Source organism: Nyctereutes procyonoides, unplaced genomic scaffold (assembly GCF_905146905.1).
Source record: "Nyctereutes procyonoides isolate TBG_1078 unplaced genomic scaffold, NYPRO_anot_genome, whole genome shotgun sequence".
In the NCBI taxonomy this organism is placed as follows: domain Eukaryota; kingdom Metazoa; phylum Chordata; class Mammalia; order Carnivora; family Canidae; genus Nyctereutes; species Nyctereutes procyonoides.
The window spans coordinates 39,888,865-39,902,379 of NW_026575120.1; the positions used below are offsets into that span (position 1 = coordinate 39,888,865).

A 13,515-nucleotide genomic window follows, 5' to 3' on the forward strand; every position below is an offset into this window, starting at 1 on the left:
ATCTATTGCAATCTCCAGCCCCACCCCAGGGGAATGGGTCTCAGCTGACATCAAGTGGATTTGGAGCTCCATCTGGATATGGAAATGTTGGTTCTGCTCTCCTGGGCATCAGAACTCACTACTGTGACCCAGTCACCTTTCAAGAAAAGAACAAGAGGTGAAACACTGGGGATTTTCCCCCATGTAGAGAAAAAAAAGGTGGGGAGAAAGCTAAAGAAGAAAGTGGGCAGAGTGCAGGAGCCCCTAAGAGGCAAAAGCACCAGCAGTTCATCCGCAGGGCTGGTGCTTGCAGCCCAGCTCCCAGCCTCGCCCACCCAGCCGACACTTCTCTTTTATTTTTTTAAGATTTTGTTTATTTATTCATGAGAGACAGAAAGAGTCAGACACAGGCAGAGGGAGAAGCAGGCTCACTATGGGGAGCCTGATGCAGGACTCGATCCCAGGACCCCGGGATCACGCCCTGAGCTGAAGGCAGATGCTCAACCTCTGAGCCACCCGGGCGTCCCCAGCTGACATTTCTACCAGTGCTCACAGCCCCCTCCAGCCGAGCCTGAGAGCCTCTGCTCCTTCCCCGCATCGGGGGGGTCCCTGATCCACATCTGAACCCCCTTCCTGGGGCCTGCCTCTGGCCATCTGCCTTGTGTCTGTCATCTCAGAGGGAGATATTCAGAAGGGGACACTTCTTTCACCCCACGTTAAACTGGAGCCCTCAGACAGATATGGCTTTGAAACTGTTCATTTTCTGAGGGTGATAGGGAAGCTTGCCTTACGGAAAGGTCGGAGAGCTATGTTAGGGACCCTGTGAAATGAGCTGGAGTCAGAAGCTCCCTACCCAAATCTCTAGCAGAGGCAACAAAACCAGAACTGACTCACTACAGATTGTATCACAGCTTCGCAAAGGGCAAGGGGATGCTGGTGACAGACAAGGCGCTTACCCCCATCCACGGCCTAACCCTACTGCAGCCCTACGGCCACAAGGGTGCTTGTCTTAGCCCAGGAAGTCTGCAGGGGCCTGGGGGGGGTGGCTCATGGGACCACTTGCACAGAGCAGGTGCTGTGCCGTCACTAGAATTCTCTTTCTAACACAGTTTCCATCACAGTCTTCTGCAGCTTCAACATCTTTGAGCTTCCAACTTAACTACAAACATCTTAAGGTGGCGTTCAAGGCTCTTCCCAATCTGGCCCTGAGCTCTGACCCCATCAGACTCCCACAGGTCCCAGAACGTAACTGAACTCATAACAAACTCAACCTGGAGTTCTCTTTCTTTTTATTCTCAAAGCCTAGTTCTGCAAGACAGAAGCGTTGGTGAAGATGTAGAGAAATTGCTGAGAGTGTAGAAGGGTGCAACCACTGTGGAAAACAGTGTGGAAGTTCCCCCCAAAAAATTTAAATTAGAATCACCATGGACCCAGCAGTCTTACTCCCGGGTGTGTATATACCCAAAAGAATTAAAATCAGGTTCTCGAAGAGTCATCTGCGCTCCATGTTCCTTGCAGCATTATTCATCCATAGCAAAAATTTGAACACAAGCTAAATGTTCATATACACAGTGGAGTATTATTCAGCCTTTAAAGGAAGGGAATCCAGGGGCATCTGGGTGGCTCAGCGGTTGAGCGTCTGCCTTTGGCTCAGGGTGTGACCCCCGGGGTCCTGGGATGGAGTCCCACATCAGGCTCCCCGCAGGGACCCTGCTTCTCCTTCTGCCCATGTCTCTGCCTCTCTCTCTGTGTCTCTCTTGAATAAATAAATAAAACCTCTAAGAAAAAAAAAAGAAAGAAAAGGGAATCCTGCCATTTGCTCCAACAGGGATGAACTTGGAGGACATTGTGCTAAGTGAAATAAGCCAGATGCAGAAGAACAAACTACTAGTCCCACTTATATCAGGAATCGAAACTAGTCAAACTCACAGAAGCAGAGAGTAGAATGCTGGCTGCCAGGGGCTGCAGGGTATGGGGCAAAGGACACACTGTTTTCACTTTTGCAAGAGGAGTTAACAACATTATACGTCCTACTTAAAAATGCGTTAGGAGGATAGATTTTATGTTAAAAGTGTTCTTAACCGCAAAACAAGACAAAACCCAAAACCACCCTCGTTCTAGCAATACCTCCCCTAAAGTGCTCTCCAGAACCCCAAGCAAACTTGCCTCCCGGATCTACCGTAGACTTTGATAATTTTGCCAAATACATGCTTTGTTTCTCAGCTCAGAAAATCACGGTGCCAGAGGCTCTGGCGTCAGCCTGGCCAGCCCCACCAGCCAAGGGGTCTAGAGCATAAGCCTCAGTTTTCCCGTACATTCCCTAGGAATGATGATGCTCCCTTTTCCATATGGTTGTTCTGGGTATGAAGTGTCTAATTTGTAGAAAACATCTAGCATTTGTTTAAAGCATCTAATTTTAAAGATTCAGTACCTGTTAACTCTTGGTCTCGTACAGCGTTTGTCCAGTTGGAGTACTTAGTGGTTTGGTTTTGTTTGTTTTTTTGTTTTGTTTTGTTTCTGTTTTTTTTACTTTTTTTAACTTTTTTTTTTTTTTTTTTTACACTTAGTTGTTTGCGTGCTTGTTTCCCCAGCTATGTTGTGAGCTACTCAGGGTAAAGTTCTGTATTTATCTCTGTCTTCCTGCTACTGCTGCCAGGCACTGAATCCATGCAATGAATTGAATTGAATTGAATTGAATTGAATTGAATTGAATTGAATTGAATTGAATTGAACTGAAGTCCCACCAGATGGCAGTAGCTGCCAGCCCCGGAATTCTTCCTTCCTGAGCCCTACTCCAAGACTGGGCAGGCTAAAAAAGAACTCTCCATTTATGGATGAGAAGCAGCAGATTGAGCTGAAGAGGCTCCCAGTTTCCTACCACCAAACAGCCACTTGTTCTGGTGCCTTGACCACAGACGTTAGCCTGGTAGGAATTTGGGACAGCCAGGAGCCGAGGTCTCCCTTCCCAGCCTGGGAACAGAGTCAGCCTGAGTCTCCTTGGTCTGAAGATGTTTCAAAGGAAGGCAGATTGCTGGGAGGAGAGGAGAGAAACCAAGTATAGGAACTCTTTGCATGGAAGGCAAGTTGGTGAACCCAGAACAAGAAATTCTGATACTAGACCAGGAGACGAAGAACGAATCATTGAATTCGTATTCATTCATTCCATGAATCAATGTGTTTGTTCATTCACTCAATAATCCTGTAATCATTGAGGAGAAAACAGGAAGAAAAAGAGAACAGTCAGTGAGGTGTCAGTGGGACTAGAGCCTCTTCCCTGTCATCAAAGAGACATCCTGACTGTGGGATTTTTGTTCAGTCACAGGTACATTCCGCCTCCCCATCCTAACTGGAACATGCACTCGCTCAACGTCACAGACTGAAATGTACTGCAGGAGAAAACTATGGGGAATCATTAATTAAAATTTCTTTATGTACTTGTCCGAGTGAGCCCCTGTTAAAACCCCCAGCACTGGGGCACCTGGGTGGCTCAGTGGTTGAGCGTCTGCCTTCGGCCCAGGTCGTGATCCCGGGGTCCTGGGATCGAGTCCCACGTCAGGCTCCCTGCAGGGAGCCTGCTTCTCCCTCTGCCTGTGTCTCTGCCTCTCTCTGTGAGTCTCATGAATAAATAAATGAAATCTTAAAAAAAAAAAAATACCCAGCATTACCATTCCCTGCTGCCCGTCTCTCCTGTTCATCAAAATTCACATGGGATTACTACAGGTCGGTCACTGAACTCATTCTTCAATATGACAAATAATCGATACATTCACTTGTGCCCCCAAGGCCTAAAAGCTCCCTTCTGTACTGGTTTATTCTTTCCTGAATGGGCAGTAAATTTTTATAAGACTACCTCACCCGAGTTCATTCCCCAGTAAGAAACATCACTTGCTCTGATTCCAACTTTTTAAAGAAGTAGGTACCCTTCTGTTGCCCAAAGTCTGTGTTTTTCATAGTCCAAGTGGAAGGGTAAATACTTCACATCCTTGTCCTTGGTTTTAAAAGAGTCATCATGCGATGACTGGGTGGCTTAGCAATAGAGCCTCTGCCTTTGGCTCAGGGTGTGATCCCGAGGTCCTGGGATCGAGTCCCGCATCGGGCTCCCTGCAAGGAGCCTGCTTCTCCCTCTGCCTATATCTCTGCTTCTCTCTGTTTCTCTCATGAATAAATAAATAAAGTCTTTAAAAATAAAATAAAAGAGTCATCACGTTAGCATAATCTCCTGTCCAGAACACAAGTTGTCGTGCTCTTCTCTGAAGGGCCTTTGGCCCACCACCTGGGTTGGTGGCACTGCACAGTCACAGCCTATGCCATGGTTTTTAAGCCTTAGCAGGCCACAGAGTCACCTGGAGGGCTTGGGGATGCAGACTGCCAGGCCCCACCCGCAGGACGCCTCTCAAGTTCTCAGGTGATGCTCATTGCTAGTCCAGAAACCACATTTGTGAGAACCACCAATACGAAAGGTCTAGGGCTCCCTCAACGTTCATTTCTACCACGTAGATTGTAAAACTCAAGATGGATGGTCAAAAAAGACTCTATTATTGATCCAACTGGTAAGACGATATAACTGGTTGTATTAACTGGAACGGTAGCTCTCCTCAAATTCCCCTCTGATTTGACTGTGAGTTTTTAGGAAGATGTTAAGCTCACAGACTGGGTAGGGATTCTCAGGTGTGTATGGATGTTTGTAGTTGAGTTGGGAAAGTTTCCTGACTGCCAAAACCTCCATCAGAAACTTGCTGGGAGGGGGGATCCCTGGGTGGCTCAGAGGTTTAGCGCCTGCCTTTGGCCCAGGGCACGATCCTGGAGTCCCGGGATCAAATCCCACGTCGGGCTCCTGATGCATGGTGCCTGCATCTCCCTCCTCCTGTTTCTCTCGCTCACACGCTCTCTCTCTCTCTCTCTCATAAATAAATAAATAAATCTTTAAAAAAATTTAAAAAAAAACTTGCTGAGATTCTAAAAACCTCAGAATTCCACGGGCATTGGAGGCTAAAGAAAGAAGACGCTCTATTACAGGCTATGGGAACGCTCTCTACTTCTTTTTTTTAAATAAAGAATTCCGAAGAAGAAAGTAGAAATGGGGTACAGAACAGAAGCATAATTCACCAGGAGGGGGCCTTGTTTGACCTATGTAAGAGGGAAAGGAGGAGAAAGATCAATCAGAACCAAGTGAATGTGGTTGGTTTCAACAAAACCACAGGTATCGGGAAGGTCATTATGTGCGTATTTTACCAAATAGAATCGTATTCTCCTCACCCTACTCGTTCTCTAGTAACACAGGAGTCTCTTTTCCCACGAAGTCTCCAGCCCTGAGCTCCATCGAGTCATTAATATTTCATCTAAGAGAATAGAACATCTTAAACTGAAACCCACAGTAAGATTTGGACACGGGCCTTCAAAGACGAGGATATTTTACAGCGGGAATACGGTGAGCAGGAGAAGATGTTTATTTTCTCTTTCTCTCTCTTTTAGAAACAGGGAAGATTGACCAAGAGATTCACAAATACAACACCCCGGGATTCACTGGGTGCCTCTCCAGAGTGCAGTTCAACCAGATTGCGCCCCTCAAGGCGGCCTTGAGGCAGACAAACGCCTCGGCTCACGTTCACATCCAGGGCGAACTGGTGGAGTCCAACTGCGGAGCCTCCCCGCTGACCCTGTCACCCATGTCGTCCGCCACCGACCCCTGGCACTTAGATCACTTGGATTCAGGTAAGGCCGGCTTGTTTCGTTTCTTTAAACCTCAGTTTCTTCGTCCGTTAGTGGGGTTCGTAACAGAACTGGTAAGGCTGTTGGAGGATCAAGGCAATGAGGGAACGTGTGAGCCCAGGAGTGCTTGGCACATACCAGGTGCTCAAAAGTTACGACCGTCAGCTGGCCTCAGAGCCAAGAACAATAAGGTGAAGGTAAGAAACATGGGAACTGTTGACTATTCCTCATTGACGCGAATTTGGGAGACACCAAAACTGATGTCTGTGATGTGACTTTCGGATCACCTGGTCCTTGCCTTGATGACTCTCACTGCAGCCCCACAGTCAAGGTCTACTACCAGGGGAAAGATTTATTTTTTTAAATTTATTTATTTATTTGAGGGGATGAGGGAGAGGAAGAAAGGCTTAAGCCAACACTGTGCTGAGCACGGAGTCCTACTCGGGGCTCGATCTTACGACCCCAAAATCAGGGCCTGTGCTGAAACCAAGAGTCAGACACTTAACCCAATGCACCGTGCAGGCGCCCTGGAAAAGATTGGCCTAAAGCAACACAGAGATCCATCTCCTGACCCTGTGTTTATGTGAATAATCCTGTAGCCTTCCAGATTTTAAGAGGTCCATTTAAGCTTATAGGACTCCGGGGATTTAGTCCCACTCCTGGTGGTGATAAGAGATGTAATTTGGAAGGACAGGCCCTACAGTAAGGCTACGGCTCTTGGCCGCAAAATTAATTGGGAGCAAATTCAGCATGCCTGTGACACCAAGTGGCAGAGAGCCATAGGTCTTACTCTCTCCTCTACCCAGCCTGACCTTGGGCCACTTGGGTGACCTCCCCGGGCTTCTGCGTTGTCACCCATAAAGTGAAGAGTGGGGGTGATCTCTCTGTGAGTTCCAAATCTAACAGTCCCCATGTCTCCATCACTGTCTCATTAGCAGGTCAAACATGGGCATGCTTCCTGAGCTCGTTCCTCATCTCCTTGATGAGGAGGAACAATGAATAAAATGGAGATAAGAGGCCCAATATACAGAGTTCTTTCTGGGACGATGAACTAAAGCACTCAGCGTGGTCATAGAGGTGCAGCAAGCTTTTGCGAAGCTTAACAGCAATCGTATTAACGATGTGGTTATTATTATACCAGACGCGATTTGCCATGAGGCTTGAACGTCCAGTCGAGGTTCCAAAGTCTCCCCCATCCTAACTTCTAACTCATAACAGTTCATCACGTAAACGTCACCCGTTTGATTGCCTTCCACGCATTCCAGCCCATGCTCGGGGGTTTATCGGCTGCGGCGCAGCTCTTGTCACTGTGATTGCTTGCCAGGATTTGTGCGGCCAAGCTTTACAAAGCTCCAGAGGAAGCCAGAATTGCCCCATTGTCAGAATGGCCAATTTACAGACTAAACAGTCCTCTTTTTCCCTCACACATGGATTCCCAGAACACGATGAGGGGTGCTGTGTGCCAAGGGTACTTGGAAAGAATTCTCTTTCATGAATGTTGTTAGGATTACAGAGTGGGCCAGGTTTTCCTCATGGGCTGCCTTGAACAAAGGAAAGCATTCCTCATGCCAGGAGAAGAAAAGTAGGAGTGAAAATATGAGCTGAGAAAAGACCTATGTTGGGGCGACCGAGGAATAGAGATTTCTCAGATCGGTTCCTCCAGATGCCAGAGCAAACGGAGACCATGCGTGATCTTTGAAACGCGCAGGTTCCTGTGCGGTTCCAGGTACTTCCTGCGAGAGGCCATGAGCGTGTGTGGTCCACAGCGGCTGCCAAGAAACCTGTTTCAAAAACCTCTAGATGCAAAAAAAAAAAAAAAAAAAAAACCATTTGTTTTTTTAAAAAAACCTTTATGTGTCACAGATTCATTCTTGTGATTGACATAGTGAAAATGTACGTAGGGAACATTTGTGTAATTATTCAATGTTTATTTATTTTTTTTATTTATGATAGTCACACAGAGAGAGAGAGAAAGAGAGAGGCAGAGACACAGGCAGAGGGAGAAGCAGGCTCCATGCACTGGGAGCCCGACGCAGGATTCGATCCCGGGTCTCCAGGATCACGCCCTGGGCCAAAGGCAGGCGCTAAACCGCTGCGCCACCCAGGGATCCCTCAATGTTTATTTTTTTTAAAGATCTTATTTATTTGAGAGAAAGAGAGAGAGAGCAGGAGCAGGGGGAGGGGCAGAGAGAGGGACAAGCAGATTTCACGCTGAGCAGGGAGCCTGACTTAGGGTTCGATCCCAGGACCCTGGGATCATGACGTGAGCTGAAGGCAAGATGTTGAACTGACTGAGCCACCCAGGTGCCCCTCAATGTTTAAATCAAATATTTGTAACCCCGATATTATGGTTGCATTGTCACAAAAGGTCCATTTGCAGAGAATTGCCACTTGCATTGAGCAGAGTCCTCACCTGGTGTTGGCCGGCCGCTGCATCAACCTCTTTGCCAGCCATTTCCATATTTGGGGGATACTTCTAGAAGAATATGTGTGTCTATCTCATGAACTTTATTAAAGGGATAGAAAATAGCTTGTGAACTATGAAGCAGAAGGCCTATTTAGATAACATAATTGGATTTTTTTTCTTTAAAGAAAATGAGAGAATGGGGGTGGAGGGCTGCACAGAGAACAGAGAAAAATAAGGGAAGGATACTTACTAGTGTCAGAGAAGAAGAACTTTCCCTCTGTTGTCTCATGTTCTGTCTATGGGGGCCTGCAAATTAAACTGATAAAAGGCAGGGGTGCTTGGGTGGCTCAGTCGGTTAAGCATCTGAATCCAGTTTCGGCTCAGGTCATGATCTCAGGGTCATGAGATCGAGCTCACATTGGGTTCCATGCTGGGGTGTAGAGCCTGCTTAGGGTTCTCTCTCCGTCTTTGCCTTGTCTAAAAAAAAAAAACAAAAACAAAAAACAAACACCTGATAAAAGGCATATTAACAGGAGAAAAAAAATGTTCCTGTGCATACAGGAGCTCACAGAAGTAGCTCAATTAATGGTTAGTTGTTATAATGCCTTACTAGTAGAGAAAAAGGAAGGAGGAGAAAAGGCTTCCATGGGAAAAACAAATGGATTTCTAAAAAAAAAAAAAAAAAAAAAAAGGAGATAAGAAAGTGTGCAATAGTGCTGTTTGTGCAGCTCTGAATGGTCTTTCTGTGTTCTTCAAGGCCAAAGTCCCCTGGGAGAGCACGTTTAGTACGCTTACTCTCCATCTCCTTCCTGGGAGTGACAGCTGCCCAGAGGAGAGAACGGCAATCTCATTTTCCAGAAGTTGCCACTTCCAAGCAGCTAAACGAAGTTCCACAAAGATTTCTTTCTGCACCTGTTGAACCCAAATGTCCTCAACCTAAAATCATCTTCATCCCAACTCAGTTCTAGATGGACCCCCCCCCCCAGATCAGCAGTTGCCCCCTACTCTTTGGGAGCCTTTTGCTTTTTTCAGAGAATCTTTCACGTGGAAACTGAATCTTCACTATCACAACAAAACAGCAGCATATATGCAAAAATACCAGCGCGGCCTATTGAGTCATGTGTGAACGTTGTAGGGATAAGACAGGAAAAGAATGAAGGCGAGCGCTAATGAGTCCTGGTTTGAAAAAAAAGGACAGTTGGAAGTGGATGGACTCCTCTGGTGCTGTGGGAAGTGTGGTCCTCGACCAGCAGCGTGTTCCCTGGAAGCTTGTTCGGAGCGCAGAATCTGAGGCCCGTACCGCAGGTGCACTGATTCAGCATCTACAGTTTAGCAAGATTCCCCAGGAGGCTTATATGCACAGTAGAGTTTGAACCACTAAATCCAGTGCCGTGGTTCTCAATCTCAGATGCACTTTTTTGTTTTGTTTTGTTTTTAATTTTTTTTATTTAAATTCAATTTGCCAACATATAACACCCAGTTCAGACACACCTTTGAATTAACCTTATCAGCTTTTAAAAATCCTGATACCCAGGCTGCACCCCTGACCAATTAAGGCAGATATGCTGGAGGTGAAAAACAGGTGTTCTTAGATGCCCACCCATCCTTCCCCCCGACCCCCCCACCAAGGATTCCAATGTGCAGTCAAGGTTGAGAATCCTATAAGAATCAAATAAGAGGGCAGCCCGGGTGGCTCAGCGGTTTAGAGCCGCCTTCAGCCCAGGGCGTGATCCTGGAGACCCGGGATCAAGTCCCACGTCGGGCTCCCTGCATGGAGCCTGCTTCTCCTTAGGCCTGTGTCTCTGCCTCTCTCTTGCTCTGTGTCTCTCATGAATAAATAAATAAACTCTTTAAAAAAAAAAAAAGAATCAAATAAGAGAGAAGCTTACTAACAGCCCCCTTGCTAGGCCCTTGGAAGTAGGCCCAAAAGACAAGAAAATTAAATACCCAAATAATACTGAAAGAAAGGAAAAAGAAAATCCAGTTTATGAAAAACCATAATGAAGCCTTCATATATGGTAAAATCACAAGTTAAAAGGCCACAGCAATAAGCTTACAAAAGGTTGGGCTGCTCTGATCATTTCTTTTGTTAGGAAGTTCACCAAGATAGAGAAGTTTTATCTGAACTTGCGGAGCACAGGTCTGCCTACTTACAACTGGGGGAAAAAAAGACGAAACAAAGAAACAAGAAACCCCCAGTGTGGGGCTGGACTCGGTGGCTCTCAGCAAAGCCCATTGTCGTACAAGTGGCTGCACCCGGGGAGGAGCCTCAGTTTGAGAAAAATACCAGAGTATTTTTCCATTTTTGGAATGAGCTGCAAACTGAATTTGAAAGGCTATGGGGTGGGGGGATGCACCTTTAAAATAAAGGAGGTGAATTTATGAAGAATAGGGAGAGGGAGTCCTTGTGGCCTTAGTAGTCAAAGGATCTTGGTGATGAAGTAGGGCTACTCACTTCATACTCACACCAGACACTGGCTTCCCAGAGACCTGGAAATTAGAATTCAGGACATCAGCTCTTAGACCTTGTGTGCCTTCTGCTCTCTTACATTTCTTTCTTTTATCTGAGATGATACCAAAGGATAAAAACCAAAAAAAAAAAAAAAAAAAAAGTATTTCAAGGTATGCTGGCTTTAAGTGATAAGATCCTTTTTCTCTTCCATGATACTACTCACTAAGATACTCTTTTTACCTCTGTAAAGCTTTTTGGGCTCCGTCACTGTTTTGCAAAGTGAGGGACATTTATGGTTGGTCAGGCTGTGCACTGCACAACTCTGAGGGATGCCATTCGCATTGCAGTCTATGGCCTCTCGAGCAGTGCAACATGGTGGCCTTGAGAGGGGGTTTCCAGGTCATTATAGGAAGAAAATAGACGTGACATCACATAATATAAAGTGATTTCCTGTTCTCTTCCAGCCCTTATGTCGTCCAAGAGAAAGACTCCTTTTTGGTTCTGGCACTTCTCCCACTCTTTAATTAAAAGAAGAAGAAGAAAAAAAAAAACAACAGGCTTGACAGGCAATGGAGTAACTCAGTAGAAATATAAAGTGTAATCAGTGCATTTATTTAAATAGAAACTGGGTCAATTTAGTGAAAATAAGTAAATAAGTAAATAAATAGTAATTAGGTTTTACATGGATTTTGGCCAAAAAAGTCAAGCTGGTTCCCACATGATCGGAGTTTGGAAAACACTGGGCAGTTATGACAGGAGCGTCACAAACACAAGTGCCTAGCACGTGTCTGGTAGAGTGTGTTTTTTCACAGGGGAAAATGATAAAACTATGTTGATTTGATTTAAACCAATTCTGCTGGGAATCCCTGGGTGGCTCAGCGGTTTAGCGCCGCCTTCAGCCCAGGGCGTGAGCCTGGAGTCCCGGGATCCAGTCCCACGTCAGGCTCCCTGCATGGAGCCTGCCTGTGTCTCTGCCTCTCTCTCTCTCTCTCTCTCTCTCTGTGTGTGTCTCTCAGGAATAAATAAATAAAATCTTTAAAAAACAAAAAAACAATTCTGCTGTATGAGAAACATCCAGCCAATATTTTTTTTTCCTGCCTAGTTTTTCCTCCCCTTTGATAACAGGTACGGCCTGTTTATAAAGCACATCATGCTGGCCATTAGAATATCTTTAGTGCAGTAGTTACAAGATAGAAAAAGCAAACCCCAGCCCTGAATTCTGGTTCATTTATAGGTCACAGAGCACCAGACAAATTGCTGTGATTCACCTCAGAATTGTGAGCTCTGTTTTTCCTCTTTGTCAAATCCAGAGAATCTTATCTCCTTAAAATGGCATGGATTTGCCAGCAGAGAGCCAGCTGCAGATGGCAGTGTACATTCTGTAAAATACAAAAACAAAACAAACACCAGAGAAAATAAATCCAGGAGTCTGATGCCATAAATTTCTGCACCAAGGAACAACTCCAAACGGTACATCAAGCTGTTTCGGGAGACATGCGTATTAAGTGTTGGGCTGTTTTATCACATTCATGAGATTTGATACAAAATACATCAGACCAAAGGCCACATCCTAGGATTTAAAAAAAAAAAAAAATTAACATAGAGGGACACCTGGGTGCTTCAGTCAGTTAAGCATCCGGCTCTTGGTTTCAGCTCAGCTCACGATCTTGGGGTTGTTGGGCTCGGCACTCGGCGGGGAGGCTGCTTGGGACTCTCTCTCTCTCTCCCTCTTTCTCTCCCTCTGCCCCTCCCCTGCTGCTCACATACTCTCTCTCTCTCTCTCTCTCAAATAAGTAAATTTGTAAAATATATATTAACATAGACAAGGCACTCTACAGTGTAAGATTTCATTTCCTAAGCGATCCTCTAGTTAGAAAACTTATGACTGGTTACTGCCTTGCAGGACTCCTAGTACATGCAGGTTATAGTCTCAGCACAGGTGCACAGTACGCGACAGGTGCATCGCACCCCAGAGATGCCCTGGGGCGTTGGCCTCTGGAAGGTGCTGGCAGCCAAACTCCTAGTGCTGGGCTCCCAGCCTAAAGCAAACCCACATCTGACCCCGAGACGCTTCTGACCAGAGTACTCACAGCCCCCTGGAGGGAAGCAGGCAGGACGTGGAGAGCCCTAAAGCATTGAGCAGAGTGGAAAACAGTTGACACAGACTAGTTCTCCTCCCTCCCATACCCAAGGTCACAGGTTGTCAGGTATCCAGAGGCTCCAGACCCCAACTTGTCCAGTGGATTCACTCAGGTTGGGAGAACAATTGAAAAACCAGCTCCTCTTAGGAATGTAGTTCTTCAAAAAAAAATTTTTTTTAATTAAAAAAAAAAAAAGGAATGTGGTTCTTCTCCCAAATAAATTGGGAATTAGGTGGAATGTGGTCCCTGGGATGGCTCAGTGTAACTGCCCTGCACCTGTTAGACCCCAGAACACAGTACCCCCCCACCCCCACCCCCACCCCCGGGCACTGGCCAGGAAGACCTGAAGCTGCCCCTCTCCAAGGTCCTTTACCACTGGAAACAGCAAGTTGATTTCTTTCTTTCTTTTTTTTTTTTTAGCAAGTTGATTTCTAAGGGCGCCCCTACCTCTATCGCCGTGATTTTCAACGACTTGATTTCTTGTCTATCTTCCAGATTTCCTTTCCACCATCTGAAGATAAAATATTTTTATGTCTTCATGGGTATAATGAACATTTCAAAGCTGCATGTATCTATTCAGTTTCCGCCATAATTGCAAGCGGGTAGTTGGTTTTCTTTACCACCTGCAAGCACTTAAAATAATCATTCCAGCTCTTATAATTACATCTTAATTATTTCTGAGCAGATCCCTGTTTTCATCCTTATGCAAAGATTGCATGATTAATGCATTCAATCTCTGATACCTAATCTTTTTATTATCTTTTGTGGTTTTTGTTCCCTTCCGTGACCGAAACAGCATTTGTTCAAGCGCAGGCAACAATTATCAG

At 45.7% G+C, this 13,515-nt stretch overlaps 1 protein-coding gene across 1 annotated transcript in view; it reads left to right on the plus strand.

The window, feature by feature from the left end:
• CNTNAP2 (contactin associated protein 2) overlaps positions 1 to 13,515 on the plus strand; it is a 1,382,004-nt gene that overhangs the window by 1,345,707 nt on the left and 22,782 nt on the right. The window contains exon 22 of the mRNA XM_055334793.1: positions 5,452 to 5,691. Within this exon, the coding sequence (XP_055190768.1) occupies positions 5,452 to 5,691 (240 nt within the window). The remainder of the gene's footprint in view (positions 1 to 5,451; positions 5,692 to 13,515) is intronic.